General features: G+C 40.3%; 1 protein-coding gene across 19 annotated transcripts in view; it reads left to right on the forward strand.

Moving 5' to 3' along the window:
* The window catches only part of FRYL (FRY like transcription coactivator), a 2516714-nt gene that overhangs the window by 779546 nt on the left and 1719322 nt on the right, over positions 1-17846 (forward strand). For all 19 annotated transcript variants that reach the window (XM_085642132.1, XM_085642134.1, XM_085642126.1 and 16 more), the window contains 2 exons: positions 10580-10712; positions 16788-16895. In XM_085642132.1, the coding sequence (XP_085498258.1) occupies positions 10580-10712; positions 16788-16895 (241 nt within the window). The remainder of the gene's footprint in view (positions 1-10579; positions 10713-16787; positions 16896-17846) is intronic.

Genomic DNA, 17846 nt, shown 5'->3' on the forward strand with positions numbered 1-17846 from the left:
TTAGAAGGCTGGGGCTCTCCCTGAAGCTGACTAGGTTGCCCTTGTCTGAAAAGAACGGTAGCCATTTATAACGAGCATTGGCGTAGCCAATAGGTCTCTCCTTTGGGACCTTATAAGTATTTAATTATGCAGCACAATATCCTTGGTGCAACATCAACTGTTGCATGGCTAAATACTTATAATGTCCCAAAGGCGAGACCCATTGGCTATGCCAATGCTTGTTTTAGAGGATTTTATTATGCACGTTTAGCCATACTCTGGCTAAAATTAAGCCCCTTTTATAACAGTGTGGTAAAGGTCTGACAGTAAAAAGGACAGGCTTGGGGGGGATGGGAGTGTTAGCAAGTGATAGTAAAGAAAAGTCTCCGCTGAGGGGAAACAGGAAAAAAGGAGGGCGGCTATGTCTGGCTTGTGCCACACTGGAGCCGCTGGTCTGTTTCCTGCTGACGCTTCTAACCTCAGCATTCTAATGTAACTGCGGGGAAGCGGGCGCTATCTGCAGGTTTGCACTTGATGCAGTAGTCTGTTTTTATCAAGTTTTAAATAGTGCAAATTCAACACAAACTTATTAGAGCCCTTCCATAAGTACCAGTTACGTAACACAAGGATGCATTTTTTGGGCATGGGCGACTAAGGAATTTATTTGCAAATTCCTAAAACTGGTGTTTTTTATGTCTCGCCTAAGATGGAGACCTTAAGATAGAAATGCGTGCCCATTTTACTCCAACTCCTAAACACTTTGCAGTAAGATTAAAAATATTTCAAATTGTCTAAACGCTTCAGATGGGCAAATGTTTTATACACAAATTTGCACACACTCACAGGAAAGCGAGGGACAAAATTATAAAGTCCCAAAGCAAAACCACAAATAAGATCATAAAATTACGCTAAAAGAAAGAGATACACCGTTCCTCCATGTTGAATTTTAACACCGTTTTATTTTCTTTAAAGCGTAATATATACATAACGCCCCGAGACTTTTACAAAACACGACAGCACAAAGCAAAGCCTCCAACTTAAAAAGAAAATTGGGATTTTTTGTTAAAGGGTTGTTTAACTGCTGTCTTGCAGTCTAAGATTTATTTAGACCACAGCTTTGGCATTGTTTGAAAGTTCCATTAATTTTTCAAAAGCGCTTAAAACTAACAAAATGCATGCGCATGCATTTTATGCTAAGTCGCAAAAGTACATTTAAGCATTGTTAGTAAATTATTGCCTTGTCCTGTGGGGGGGGGATGGGAAAGAGAGAAAGCGAGAGACAGAGTGCGAGCAAAAGACAGAGGGAATGAGGGGGGATTACAAAAAAAAAAAAATAGAGTGCATTGCTAGTAAATTATGTCTGTTGCCTTGACTTGTGGGGGAATTAAAAATAAATAAAAAAAGAGAGAAAGCGAGAGACCGAGTGTGAGCAAAAGACATGTGAATGAGGGGGAATATAAAAAAATAAAGAGAAAGCGAGAGAGAGTCCACGAGGGAATGACTAATGCTAAAAGTGTAACAGCAGCTGGTTTCAGGAGAGAGAGCCGTGCACAAGGGAATGTCTAATGCAGCTGTTTTCAAGCACACTCGAGCTTGTGGCACTATCCGCCTTGCGGGAGCGAGCAGCAGCCAATTAGCCTGCGCGCTGCTGCTCGCTCCCTCAAGGTGGATGCTGACACAAGCACGAGTGTGTGCTTGAAAATGAGCAGACCGACTGCTAAAGGCCCTCCTAATCATCGCATGCGCGCTGCGTAGGCAAGACCTGAAAACAGGTTCCATAGCCCAGGTCTCCTGTAGGCAAGAGACATCTTGATCTCGCCAGAGTTTTTGCCAGTGTTCGTTGCCCAATTTATTAATGATACCCGCCACGTTCCAGGATGTTATTTTAAGTATGTTGTTTTGCCCCTTCTTAATTTCATTGCTTTTAGCGTTCGCTATAATATCAAGAAATGGAACATTTGCTGTGGGTGCGCCCTCATTAGCAGGTGAATGTAGTCCGTTGCAGAGTTCCAAATCTGAAAGTGGGGCAAATCTGTTCTCAAGGGATAACCCCAAGTCATCAACGTTGCTTCCTATGCTAGGCCTCATTGGTCCTCCTATTCAGTAGCCTCTGGGTGCGTGGACCAGGGAGGGAGGAGGTCAATAGAAATGCTCCAAGGGTAATGCTATGATTGGTGTACCCTTTGGAGGGGCTCTATGTAGTTGGGCTGAGAGAGATCTCGGTTCAAGATGATAGTTTATTACCACACAATCACCTTCCATTGTTTTCTTAGACAGGCCCAGCCACCCTACCGGCCATGATGAGTTGGCTAGCCAATGGGGCACCCCCTTTGAGCATAATGGGTTTGTGATTGGACAGCTACTATAGGGATTTATCCATTAATTGTGATGTTGATTCGGCCTGGTTCCCTCTCAAGGTCAGGACATTACCCAACACCAATACAAGAGGGGACAACGCCGGTGGGAGATGCAAAGATTGATATGTACTGGCAGACTGCCCTAGATTAGATCTTTGCTTCCTTAAAGGGCCATCTTTGCCCCGCATCCTCAGGTAGTATTGCCCTTATGTTGGTTGCAATCCTAATTGGATTTTTTCCACCATGTGGCTGTGGTTGTGAAGTAATATCTTCCCCGGATGCTCATTGAGTTGTGGTCATGGCATTTGTTGGTGAGGGCAGTTTGAGTTCTAAATTGCTCGCATTATTATTTGGGTGACATAACAGATGCCCCTCAACAATAGGTTCCAAACGAGCCCCCGCCCCGGATGCAAAGGAGGTACAAAACGCGTTTCAGGGCGTGAGCATTGGGAAGGGGAAAAATTACTTGTGCCCAAACCTTCAATATGTACGAGTCTCTCTTCAATTTGAATTAGCTTAAGTAGTAGAGGATTCAGGAGCACAGTGACTAGTGTGTCTAGTCTTTTCCACATGTCATCCTCATTCACCTGGGGCGGTAATGTAGGGGGTCAGTAGTACTCAATGTAGAGCTTAGTGCAGGACCGATTTCTCTTTTCCCTCTTGGTTTACCAACTCGGGCGGTTTTCAGAGGCTTTTGTTTTTAGGGTCCGTCGCCCCTTCTTTTCACTGGTTGCTCATTATTATCAGGCTGGATTTTCGCTTCCTGGCCCCTGGTGACTATTTTGGGCCCGGTTGCTGTCTCTGGAGCAGGAGAAGAATTTGTCTAAAACAGGTACCTGGTAAACCGTGGGCAGAATTTGGGGAGGGTTTGAAGTGGTGCTATTCATGGTGTGACTACCGAGGGAAGAATTCTTCTGGGAAATTAAAGACTCCAAGGAAAGGCGCTGCTCTGTTAATGCGATCTCGTGGGTGAGAACAGACTTCTCCCTCGTTGGGAAGGCGTCAAGTGTTGCTGCTACTCCACTCCCTGGGTGCTCAGTAAGGCCCTTACGAATACCCATTATTGTTATAAATTCAACTTTAAAATGTTAGCGAAGAATGTTTGGAGCACAGTAGCTCAATGAGAGATACTCGAAAATCCCAGAGTCCAGATGTTAACGAGGGGACCCAGCCTCCTCCGGGCTACGATGGGCGTGGATGAGGCCACCCTCTGCCCGGCTTGCCCCTGGCACTTCCCCGCGTAGCGGCCCGGGGACGTGCTAATAAGCACATTTCCGAGTGCTAGGATTGCTGTGAGTTGTTGTCCCCCAGCGGCGTGTTGATTCTTCAGCCCGGCTTCTCCCTGGTGGCAGCAGTGGCGGGAAGGTTAAATGACTGCCCAGCGTCCAGACCGGCACAACAATGGGGCCTGAATGCGTCATATCTAGAGTCAATAGCAAGAACCTTACTTGAAAACCACCACACTAAACAATTAATTTGAAACCTTTCAAATAACCTTAAAATACCCAGCTTAATATTTATCTATAAATAATAAAACACATTGTAAATATCTGAAATATTAAATATAAATATGCAATTCATATGTTAAATTGATAATTAAGAATTGATATATATATATATTAATATATAAATGTACAATCTTAAATTAAATAACCTAACATTTGAATACCCTCTATACACATATCCTAACATACTAAAATAAATAGTAATACATAATAACATAAATATCATCAAATCAGCATTTCTCATCTAATAAAGTAGATCTATTGTAATTGTAAATATATTTATAGAGCTCTTAATACACCTTATGAGGCGTCAAAGTGCTTTTCAGCAAGAATGGATTGGTGGTAGATTAGAAAAGGAAAATGTGTTAATTTGAGTGGTGGATATGCAAGCCTGTTAGTTGGATTGAAAAGGATAATAAAGGGATAGAAGAGGGCAGAGTCTAGAAAGTGTTATTTGGGAGATCATAGTAGTAAGATGACGCTTGGGGTGAGTAAAAGGAGAGATGGAGGAGGGAAGAGTTTCTAGAAAGGGATTAGGGAAATCATAGTAGTAAAATGATGTTTGAGTTGAGTCAAAGGTGGGATGCATGAGGGAAGGTTTTAGAAAGGGTTGTTTGGGTGATCATAGTAAAATTAGGTTTCTAGTGAGCCAAGGAGGGTATAGGGAGGAAGAGTTTAGAAAGGTTTATTTTGGAGATCATAGTAGTAGAATGAGGTTTGAGATGAGTCGGAGAATCGAGGTAATGGATATATATTAGAGAGGTATAGGATGAGACAGAGTAGTGCATCGGAGAGAGCCAAAGGTGTTTTCCCCCCTTGTACAATAGGAGTAAAGTAATTAACATAGATACATAACTACGTAGAAAAGGTATAAATGTATATATTTTTTATTTATTCTTTAATGGTTTTCTGAAGTTGCAAAAAGTGTTGAAAAGCTAGGTCTTGGCCCAACAACGACTGAGGCACTGCTTCAAGAGGCAGTTTTAGCTGAACGCTGGCACTGGAGAAGGCACCTGTAGAAACAAAGTGAAGCTAAAGGAGAGGCGTCTTTATTGGCAGTTCTTCTCTGCCAATACATCTTGATGGGAATATAAATATATGCATCATAGAAGTATACAGATATTTAAATTTTGAGGACTTGAACACTAAAAAAACAAAGATTTAAAGCATGACATGATGAAAATGTTCTTTGAACAGACTAGTACTGTGTGATGGAGACCATTACAAATAAAATAGTCTTACTAGCACTGGTCCTCGCTGGAGAGGCTTATGCACATTTATGTGGAAAGATGATGCAGTCTCCAAGGGGTTACTGGTGATGACTGAGAATGTGGCAGAATGCGGTTTAGGCTTCTGTGAATGACTAAACAGATTTGTTGGACTTGATTGGACTCAAATGTATTGAAAGCTTGCTAGGGTAGCATCATGTTTCTCGTTGGAAGCAATGATTCTCAAGAACTTGGTGGTCAGCCTCATTTTATTACACTTCAAGATTTCTAATGTCCCAAGCGAAAACTAGTTTAGACCAATGAAGGCCATGTCTACTGCATAACTGTAGCAGTCAAAATGCAGTGACAATATTCGGAGCCAGATATGCCTGCATACACAGAACTGCTAGCAATTGCTTTGCAGCCCACCAAAAGTGTTCGTCTGAAGCTGCGGAAGGGCAGCTTACTTTGGTTTAGGTCCAGAAAAGCATTTGTTTCAGGAGGAAGAAACCCTGACTACCTGTCTGTACTGACCCCGTTTTTGTACATCACCGGCTTGATTGATAGTATGAAGCATATAGTAGAATTCTGATAAACGATTTCTCAACTATTCTCGCAAGCTTTCACTTGATCTGCCACGTACTAAGATGGAAGCTCTTTCCCTTTGTCTAAATGTCCTGTGACCAAAGCTTGTTAAAAGTGGAATTTTGCACTGTTACAGAAGGCTCACCTTTGGGGTACGGTACATCACATTCAATAAGCTTGACTCCGTGCGGGACTCTCCAAGATGAACTTGACAACTCAATAGTAGACTTGACATTCTCTCACAATAGTATCACATAGGAAGAAGGGATACATTCGCCGTCGAAATACCTCTTTTATAATCTGTTAATGACTATTTACTGGCAGTAAAACACAAAGTTTTGGAGGTTCAATTAACTGTGTTGTTCACAACTCTGTATTACTCAGAGTATGGACAACATTTCTCTTGTTGGCTTAGTACTGTCTTTTCCTTTGCCTCATACAGTGTGTCACCTGTTCTACAATTCTGAGAGTAAAATCCAGACCTGAAGGGAGACACACAAGTACTTCAGAAAAAATTTCAGAATCAACAGTGTATAAAATGTTATTACACATGACTTAGCCATTACTTGTAGTAAAAAAACTGAAATTTCCTTCAGTCACAGTTACTAATGTCTTTAATACATTAAACACCAGCAGACCTTGTCTTCTATGAACAGAGGGATCATCATGTAAAACTAAGTCCCACAGAGAAACACAGGCATAAACACAGGCATAAATAAAACAAAAAAGAATAAACTAATGCCTAAATGTGGTAAAAAGGGCAATTACAAGTGAAGTAGATCTGACAAAATTTGATGGTCGTACACTTAAATTCCATCTCAGTCGCTAGAAAAACCTGAATTGATGGGTGTGAGAGAGGACAATTTCAAGAAGTAAATCCGGGGTTTTGAGGGGATAGGGATTAACTGCAAATATATAAATTAAATGTACACTTAGAATTTTTTTGCTGAAGTCTTTTAATATGAAATCATGAACAAAAAAAGCAGTTCCCCAAAAATGCCCCCAAAATGCTAAAATAAACCACACAAACCTAAAATCTCCAAGACCAATATAACTTCATTAATCCTAGAAATTCATCCAGAACCCGAAAATAAATATAAAATGAATAAATGATCCAGGAAAATAGAGAAATATAAAACGTTTGGTTAAAAAAAATAACCGTGTGTGTTTCTTTGGAAAAAAGAAAACCGATCCAGAAAAACCCACATAACACATGCAACAGAGTGAAAACCATTAGAAACGATCATATGTTGATAAAATGCACATTTAAAATGCATAAAAACATAATGAGGCCTCCCAAATATCCTAAAATCACTAGTAAAGACTACACTAAGTAACAAGATACTAAAATATTAACAAAAATCACTCTCTCTACCACACCTTCTCAAACACTAAACCCTTACAAAGTAACTATAAATTATTTTTACCTCAACCCGGAGAGCAAAACCGCAACTGCAAAGTTCACGGACAGCCCAATGTGATGAAGACAAAGTACATGATCATAGTAAACAATGGATTTTATGAATGGTTGCAATTGAGTAAATATTAAAGGTATAATGTATTTTTGTTAATGTACAAAAAGTAAAATAATTTTAAAATACTGAAACATTTTTACAATGCTTTTGAATAGAAGAATTAGAAAACATATGGTCCTATAAAAGGTGTTTAAACTAATTTTGTAACTGTATACAAATGTACATTAAAGGTCTAATATATGGAAAAAGTATATTTTCAATAAAAACAAAGTATTACTATAATAGTGCTACAATAAAGTTGAATATTTAAAAATCTTGTTAAAATGAAAGTGTCTGTATTAAAAGATGTTGGGAAATTGTGTACTACTAAATATATAAAATTGTAGTTAATAAAAAAAGATATATAAATAAAATACTTTATAGTAAAACTCAATGTAAACTACAAAAATACAACTATTACCATAAGGTAATACTTTAACGAGGTAATATTTACTCCAAAGTAAGACACGCTGGAGAAAGTGTTGGACTAGGGGGACATCAGATTTATTATTCCCACTCCAAATGTAGCTACTTTGGGTAAAGTTTTGGACTTTGAGAGGTTCATGTTCACAATTTCCACTCCAAAGTTTAATACAACATAACATAAAATGGCACATGCAAGATCATAGAATATATACGTTTAACTTTATGTTAAAAAACAAATTCACAGAAAACAATGTAATAAAAAACGAAATTAAACATAAATGAATTTGTTGAACACTTAAAGAATTTTTAAGTGACTCAAAAGAATATTAAACGTAACTACTGTGCATAAATAAAGTGAATATAAACAAAATATTAATAGTTTTAAATGTCACCAAACTATTATTTTCTACACAGCTATTATGACAATTACTACCAAACAAAAAACTAGAATAATTATCCAAATGCAATAAATATTATACAACTAGTTACCTAACAATACAAAAATTAAACACCTTATAAACACCATACATAAATATTTAAAATGATTACTTAAAACAACAACGTAACTGGCAAATATTACAATTAAAACAAGCATGTTTCCAATATATAAATTACTCCCTACCCTGTTAATCTAGAAATCCAACTTCCTCACATGAAATTCTAATAAACACAATCTACATTCCTAAAATGAATGCAACATTTCAAAAGAATATTTAATAAATTCACTTCAAATGATCTACATTGCGATATTAAATGTGGCAAACTTTTAACAATATTAAAAAATACTTAAACATATTCTTTACACAAAAGTTGTCTCCCATGATTTTTTGGGATAGATATTCTGTTGGCACACCGACTCTTGATTCAGTGAATTAACTCGTGTCCTCCTCCTTGTCCTGCTTACAGCTTGACACCTTGCTCTCGTTTCCTTCTTACAATCCACTCCTGAAAACAGGCTCTAATGGTTGCACTAGTCCAGGAACCCTAGTTACGACCACTATATTTCGACTTATCCTTCTACTCCAATTCCTGTTTAAAATATTAGATCAGGCTATCAATTGACCACTGTGCCCTGTTCTTTAGGTAAATCATGTCCTCAATATAACCCAGTTAGTTTACCAACCTTCCCATAGAGCTGAGGCTTCCCTGATTTCTTCTCTTTGACTGTTTTTGTATTTTGGCTGATCAGGCCTTGGTACTGGCCTGGTTCTCTTTGATCCTTCTACTTCTTTCGTTATGTTATTACATTGTCTTATTGATTGCATGTTGAAGTTCAGAATTCAGGGTAGTGCTATGGCTTGGATTAAGTCCTATCTGGGTGGCCACAGGTGGTCCACATTACCAACCCCTCGCCTCCTATCGCTCTGAGCTCAAAATGTTCATATTGGGTCCTTCCTGGCTCCTTGGCCCACCCCTGCATCAGCTAATTTGCTCTGCTGATCTTCACTTCATGCACAACACTCAGATTGTGGTTAAGCTTAATCAACAGGCCCTGGGTGCCCATAATAACTTCTAAAAATCCCTTCGCTATGTGCTCGCTTCAATGGGAAAGAATACCCACAAACTGAATGCTGCGAAAACAGACATTTTATGATTAGTAATCATCATTTAAAAAAAAAAAAAGAAAAATCTTAGCCAAATGATTTTGGCCCAGTCCGCTATGAACCACCCCGTTCCCGCGTCTTTGGTCTGCAATTTTGGGACCGTTTTGGAAGAGGGTCTCGCTCACTCTACAAATAAACATATCTTCACTCTGTTTCTTCTCCCTAAATTACTTTGTAAGATTCTTCAGTTTCTTCCTTCCATTCTTGTCACCTGGGAGATGAACTGATCATTCTCATCCTGTTCACTTAATACAGTTCCGTATATCTTGGATATACCTATTATTTTTTGCATTGCATGCAGCAGATTCAGAATGCTGCTCTCCACCTCATTTCAATCTCCCATCCCCCCACTTGAATGCTCTTCACTAGCATTCATTTTTATTAAAGAATTGTCTTCAGATACTTGTGCCTGGTTTACAAGGCTTACTTCCGCACTGGCCCGGTCCATCTTCAACCCCAATTTGTTTACTGCCTGCCTGCCTGTCTGCACCCTGAAATCCTGTTAATCTAAGCTAATCTGCTTGTTGTTTATTTTACCCGCTCCTGCACCAGGGGATTACCCTCTTACAGCAATTCAATTCCCAACTACCCTACTGCAGCTCCTTCTGGCCTTTGAAAACTTCCTGCCTTTTTGCAAACTTTAAAAAAAAAAATCAAGCAAAGAACGACGTCTAAGAGACATGGAGACGCGCTTAACACAGCTGAACACAGCACATTTAGTGGGTGGAGGGCCACACCACAGTGTCCGCATTAAGTCAACATTGTCGCGTGAAGAGCGCACTAGCGGTCCCGCGGTCTGTGTTCTGGTAAACTGGGAAATAAACTAATGGTAAGGCATAACGAGCATGATCAGCCCAAGCAAATATTACAATAACAGGTGAATGATAGAGCATGAAAAGCCACTTAACTGCGGCTGCTGAGTAGTTAAGAAAGGAGGAGTCTATACAGTAATGATGGACCATGTTTGGAATTATCCTTGACTGATTGACTACTAAACAGTAGTTTATTTTTGTTCATCTTAAAATGGCTGCTGTTTGATGAATTGATGTAATAAAGCGAAGGAAGAAAGCATGATCCTCGCCACTTGTCCTGACCTAGAATTTCTGGTGCTTAGCTTTAATGCTGTAAAAGCCACGGTATAAATGAGTCTAATTTTGAAAGTTGACACAAATGTTTTGTACCTCACAGTATGTTCTCTTGAGCACATTCAATACAGACTGTTTTTTTAAAATATGTGAATATGGTGTACCACATACAATCTTCGTGTTTTGTGTATATGCACACTCACACACTAGCACTGATGCAGAAGAGCAGAAAGACTTGCATTTTACTTTCTATATATTCATCTTGTGATTATTCTCATGTTTGTATTAGTTACATCTTAATTGTTTTCTTTTAAAGGAATGTCTGTCTACTATCCTCAAGTGCGCAAAGCACTTGACAGCATTCTTAGGCATTTAGATAAAGAAGTTGGGAGGCCGATGTGCATGACAAGTGTGCAGATGTCCAATAAAGAGCCTGAGGAAATGATAACGTAAGTTTTGTACTCTGATATATACTTGATTGAAATCAATTATGTATACTAAAGTAATTCATTACGTAGTTAGTAAAATGCTCAAGTATCTGAAACTTGACATGTAATTAACACAGGGTGCAAGACTACTCACTGTTTTATTGAGAAGGAATCGAGAATGGTTGATTAATCAAAATTTAGAAGAGTGAAAGGGACAGGGCTGGCAGCTGAAAAATGAGTCTTCTCATCATAAACAAATTATCCACAGCAGTGTAAAAAAAGTATTATTTTTCAGAGCAAAGTGAAGTTTATAGGACATTTCTTAATGAGTGAGGACTCTTTTGGGGGGTTCTTGCCTGGGTAAAACCTGACTACTGCATTTATTTTAAAAGTGGGGTTGGCAGTATGTTTGTGGTCCTTACACAGTCGAAAGGTCATTGTAAAATGCTATTTGAAGTCTTCAGCAAGTGTTCATCATTTGGAGGTCTTCTTTTTGGCAGTTGCTGAAGAGGACATTAAATCTATTATTGGATACATTGCCCATTAGTGGAAGTAAGAGTAAAATGTGGCAAAGCTGGAAGGCTGACAAAAATACCACTCTGGTCACGGCATGGGCATTGTCAAACATGATTTCTCAGTAATGATATTTAATCAACCTTAACTCTTTTCAGCATCAGCCATAATACATGTTGCAATTCTTGGTCGGTGCCTGTATGTAATGAACACATGTTTTACATGCTTATTTATCAGGCAATTGTGGTGGAACGTAGTTTTATTTAGAAGTATACAATAATGGGGAAACAAATTTACAAAGAAGAATCAGCCTTTCCACTGACTGAACAGCCCAACCACTAACTTTAGGAGTTGCAGCAGACACGTCCATGTGCTGAAAAATAAATCTAGGTTTGAGTATGTGCTGCCGTAGATCACCTTTTGTGCACAATCTTGCCATCTAATCATTGGATTGGATGTTGCAGGTTATTTTTCTTTAAGGAGGCATTTTTGTTTTGAGGGGACTCCTGACACTACCTCCCTAAAACTTACAATTCATGTGAACTCGGGCTCCACCTTATATTGCCTTTTTCTGCCAGGGATTTTGGATGTGTTTTCAAGTACTCGGTTATGCTGCACACCAGAGTCCATGTTTTGATGCTGGAGGCCCATGGGAACCAATCATTTTGCGATGCAGATTTGCTTTGGAACCAAATCATCTGACGAACCCTGTGCCAGGTCTTCTGTGAGTGACTTACGTAGCGAGAAGGTATGGAGAATACACTTTAAATTCTGCCTCACTTGTAATAGTAAATTTCCGTGGTTGGACCAGAATTTGATCTGTAACCTGCCTGTCTAGGGACCACATTGAGAACACTTGTTTAATATGTAATGCCTCAATAGAAAGACAGTTCTGTTACTGACAGGCTAACAGGTGGATTCACTACTCAATGGTGCAGTGTCAGGACTCCACCAAAACTCCCTTGGCTGTGTCCGCCAAAGACGTTGAAGGAGACTAGCCACATGAGAGAAGCCCTCTGATGGCTAAGAAGCCCTTCAGAGGTGGAGTACCACTTACATGTCCTGTGATGATTTAGTTTTTGTTGTACAAGATTCTCTGGGCCCCTCATGACACCTGCTTTCTGATGTCAACACTGAAGGCCAGGCAAAACACTAAAGTTCTCTCGCGGAAATTGTTCCTCCACACACTGAGGATCTTACCCTTGGTGTTCGACCTCAAAGGGGAGTCTGCTACAGGGCATTATGGGACACTCCACCTCAGCCTATACCACTCTGCTTTGAAAACTACTATTTCGTTACAGGAGCAGAAAAGCGAGGCACCAAGCCTCAATATGAGGTGGCTCCTAGCAACCTTCAGCATCCACCAGTCTGCGGCCCAGAGTTTCGACTCCTAAATCGAGGAATCCTTTGACAATCCATGCTTCATCCTCCGTAGTGAGCTAATGAGCTGCTTGATACCAGACAGACATCCCTGTAAACCAACCAGGACAAAGGTTCTGTTGTTGCTATGCCTCCTTCCACACATTGCCATCACACAAAAATATTATCTTACTTTTGAGGAGGCTATATCAGCGGAACATAGGGTCAGCCCTGTTCCCAAAACCAAAATTTAAACACTACCCCAACTACCCAATACATGTCCCCTACGCACTCTTCATTCATCCTCTCCCCTTTAGCTAAACCCATGGCCAACTGGCCAATAAGAAGACACTTGGCACAACAATATGGCACATTCCCAGTGCCACTTGTCGTTGTAGCACAACCGTATCAAGACTTCAACTGCTGACACTTATGCATATCATTCAGTTACAGTTCAAGCAAAGTCTGACCCTATGCATATGGTTGAGAAAGAGGGCGACAGGGCGACAGTCATTTAGACCCTTTATAAGACCGAATACAGCACACAATTCTATCCATGCTAAAAGTCCTGCTGATATCCTGACGAGGGATGTAAGAACATGGATGTCTCAGCCAAGTGAGTAGCATTATTATACTGACAGCTTCCAGACTGCTGTGCCACCATCTTTGGTTTGGAGAGTGTTTTCTGCCCTAAGGTTCACCAATAACTAGTATGGCTGTCTTTCATCAGTGAACACCTCTTTTTTTTGGATACATCTTTTTATTAGAACAAAATCGACAACCAGGCATAGCATCACAGTGAACACCTCTTTGAACTGCATGTGGATGAGATGTTGAAGACATTTAACACAGGACATTTACACAGGAAAATCCATGGGGGTCACTGCAGCCCCATCAGCAGAAACTGGATTTCTGTTACCCATAATCCTGCACGGCATCTAAAGTATTGTCCTCCACTCTCGTTGTGCCAGTTCCAGCAGCCCTTTCCAGAAGACAGCAGCCTCTTCAGCAAGTACAGTATAAAAAGGTTGACTTTTATTGTAACAACTATGCCAAAGTCTCACCTGACTTCCCCCCCCTCAGATGTGTAGGTGCTTTCTACCATTGCCTGTGGCCTAGACTTCCTCCTAACCAAACCTCCCACCCCGCCCCCACAGCATAAGAAAAGATGATCTCATACTATTTCTAGAAGAGTTACAAGTGCTCCGTATCAAAGGTTCAATGGCAGTTGTGTTGGCACATCAAAGGGAGCAAGGAGTATACTCCCAGTACTGACTCATCCCAAAAAAGGACAAAATGTTGCAGCCCATACCTTCTAGCATACAACCACTACATCATATGCAAACACTTAAAAATTGTGACTCTGCATGTTATTTCATTAGTGTAAGTGGGAGACTACATGGTGACCCTCAACCTCATGGATGCCTATTTTCACATCCTCATTCATCCAGCTCACCAATAGATTTGTGGTAAGTTAAGTTCATTACCACTTCTAACTCCTACCCTTTGAAGACACGACATCCCCCAGGCTCTTACAAATGTTTAGTAGTAGTGGCTGAGAAGCTCTGGTGCAGTCATGTATTGTTGTACATGGACCACTGGCTCGTAAGGAGGGAGCAGTCCTGCAGGGTGCCCCGCCCTCGCTGAAGAAACAATTCTACTTCTTCACAAATTGGGGGTTTCAATCAAAGTTTGAAAGTCTTACCTTGTCTCTTCAAATGACTCCTGCATTTTTTGGGGGTCACACTCAATGCAGTTACAGGGAAAGATTACTTCAGCACTGTGAGTGTGATGGTGTTTCAAGGCCTTCTATCCCTTTACCAGACCCCACGTTCTCTGACTCCGAGTGATATACCTCCTTGGAATGAAAGTGACCTGTATTGCCTTAGTTCTAAATGCCAAATTACACATATCCTTTTCAGAAAAGTCTTGCCAGACAGTCCTAGTCTAATAGGAAATGGGAAGTTAGGATGTTGCTGTAGCCCAGTTTTCAGCAGAAAATGCAGTACTAGAACAAGAACACCCTACTTCTATGCCGGTTGTTTCTGGACTCAGAGCTGCAGGTATAACAACAAATTCAGACTTCTCCCATATGACTTAAGGAGGTCACATTGACAACCTCACCACCCAGGACCCATGAGCCCAGTGAGAGTGGCTCCTGTACATCAATGTGCTGGATCTGATGGTAGCTCAGTTAGCTCTTGGGGGCTTTTGGAAGCGAATTCACAACAACGTAGTACTCACTCTCAAGGACAAAATTACTACAATGTACTGTGTGGGGCCACACACTCACCACAGTTGTCCAAGCTCACGCAGACAGTTTGGCAGTGGGCTGTTAAGTAACTATGTTGGTGGGACACCCCCAAGGAGTGACGAACAACTTTACAGATCACTTCAGCAGGAGTTTTCAAAAGATCTGCAAGTGGAAGATCAATACTCAGGTACTCGGTGTGTACTTACAGCTTCGAGGCATAACAGAAATGTACCTGTGCACCACAAACTACGAAAACAAAATAACAAACCTTCACATCCAGGTACCCTCACCCGCCATCATTCCTTAATGCTGTGTGGATCAGCTGGTTCAATATATTTGCTTATGCACAAACAATGTTTCTGTATATCAACAGAAAAGCACGGCAGCTAAGAATTCTCCGTTTCCACATGGGCTTGACATTCCTAGTTCTCTACTTCGAGATGTCCATCACACTCAGGAGATGCTTCAACTACATCAAGATCTGCTCGCACACCATTGTTGGGTTGGGTCGGATATTTGGAGCTTCCTGTTCAATGCAAGCACCTTAGGAAAGAGGCTATAAAACTCAACACACCAGCATGTTATGCAGATAAACTAGTGATTTGTTCACCACTGTAACATTATGGACATGTAGCCTGTGACTGCCACAGTTCAAAACATTCTTTGCTTGTTGCACCTTCCAAAGTCAGGTTATCTTTTATTCAATATTTATGCACCTAGCAGTAATACAAACCAGGCACCACTCGCCAACTATAAAATGGCTGTTAAAGTTATGTAAGGGTGTATTAGGCTACCGCCAATCTGTAAATATTGTCAATACATGAGGGCAAACCTTTTTACCCAAGTGCTGAAAAGAAAGATACTTTGAAAACACCCTGTTATTTTGCAACAAGTCCTCTCTCCTCACCAGGCAACCACCGTATGGAATTACCTTTTTTCTGTAACCATTCAGCTGCAGATAGAGAATTACATACTTTAGATTTTAGAAGGACAATTATGTACTATGTTCATCGTACAAAATTGATCAGAAAAACAAGGCAACTTGTTGTTTGGCAAGCTCATTTCAAAAGGTAGCCTTAGCAGTTGGATTGTAAAATCTGTTCAGATTTGTTATACAAAAGACAAATGCACATTGCACTCTGTGCCTAGGGCACATTCTAGTAGCAAGAAAATGGTTTTCTTAGACAGTATCTTGTTAGTAGATGTCTGCAAAGTGGCTATTTATGGAGTGTATTCTCATGTTCACTAAACATTATTTTGTGGACCTTCATGTCCTACAAGCACAAGTTGGACAGACTTCCACACTTATTCTGCTTGCAAGTTACCACTTTAGGGTTTGGGTGCCACTTTTCATTCTGTGCACAACATATGATGTACAGCAGCATATGCTACAAACAGAAAACGTTACTTACCTAGAAGAATGTAGCTTGTAGAGCTGTAGATCAATGTGCCCTCTACCTCCCTAGATTTAATCTCATAACCGCATGTGTGGTACTTCAATCCATGCATATTCTTTCTCCACTCCACAGATATTATATTTCACATCTTCACACTAAAGAAACATAGTGGAAACAACATAATGTTGAATTGTCTCCTGGTGCATTGTGGGTTTCATGGGAGGTATAGGGATTCACCTCAAAATGTAAAAACATCTGAAATTAACACTAGAAGGCAGGACTGTGAAAAACATGCCAATCCACAGCACTACAATAAGATGCAAACAGAATGTTACTGATAAGTACGTTTTAGTTTAGGTTGTTCCATTCCAAAGCCCATACTATTGAAAGACAGGGTCAGAGATGCTAAGAAATATAAAATGCAGTTAGCTACTGCAGAAAAGATGTTTATACAGGCTGTTTCAACATAGATGCCATGAAGAGAATATGCTTTGTTTAATTATTTGCTTTATACAGTGTTTAGAATAACCCACCATAACTAAACTCATTTCTTTCATGTCATGGTTGATGTAGGGGCGAGAGAAAACCAAAGATTGATCTGTTTAGAACTTGCATTGCTGCTATCCCAAGGCTGATTCCAGATGGCATGAGCCGAACAGAACTCATTGAATTGTTGGCGAGGTAAGTTTAGCATTAAACAGAATTAGTAAGTTACCACAATATAGAGTGTACGTTTTGTTAGACAATGCGAAGTTAAGGTCTCTATGCCTGATAACCTAGGTTTAAAGTTTGACATCAGTGCATGCTTGTCTGAGCTAGTATACATTTTGTTTGCATAATCACTAGTAAGCCATGACATCCAGTGTATGAAGTGTCTATCCCTGCAGATAGGGAGGAAAGGAGACCATTGGAATTTCTTCAGCATCACCATGCAAATGTGAAAATGAATAATAATTGGTGTATAGTTGGAGTCTGACAGAAGCTAGGGTACAATAGACCCTAATAGGATTGAGTTTACCAGTCAATAGTTGTGGGGTCAAGGCCATGAAGTAATACTAGTGTATGTGGTTAAATTTCATAACCTGGGCATTATTGAAAGCTTCCAAAGCTGCCTGTACTAAAAAGCTGGAATTTTAGAGACTTCTTTTCACTTACGATTTCTTTATCATGGTGGTGTCTTGTACATAAAATGAATAATTGTCAATGGTGGTAATGTAGTGTGGGTTTGTTCTCTGACCCATGTTTATGTGCTCTTGTATCTTGGGTAGATCTTTTCGCACAGCCAAGAATGTGCAGTGTTACGATTACTGCATGCTCGAGTTGGTTATTCATAGTTTCCTTACAGGTGCAGGACTACAGTATGTCTGCTCACCTCTGCCACAAGTTCTGAAAAAGGTCAGGAGGACCGACTGGCCCCATATTGGGCCAGGAGTGTGATACCCTCATTTGTGGAGTCTAAGCACTTGTTCTCCGGGTAGTCTACCTCTTCTGCTGAACCGCCTGTCACAGCAACAAGTCAGGGTCCTCTACCAAGCGCTCTCTGCAAGCTGCATTTCCATGCATGGATTGAACAGCAGCAGACGAGTGGGTATAATCTGCCTGCAAAAGTAGTGTACGTTATCCTTGCAGCTT

Source organism: Triturus cristatus, chromosome 2_2 (genome assembly GCF_964204655.1).
Source record: "Triturus cristatus chromosome 2_2, aTriCri1.1, whole genome shotgun sequence".
Taxonomy (NCBI): domain Eukaryota; kingdom Metazoa; phylum Chordata; class Amphibia; order Caudata; family Salamandridae; genus Triturus; species Triturus cristatus.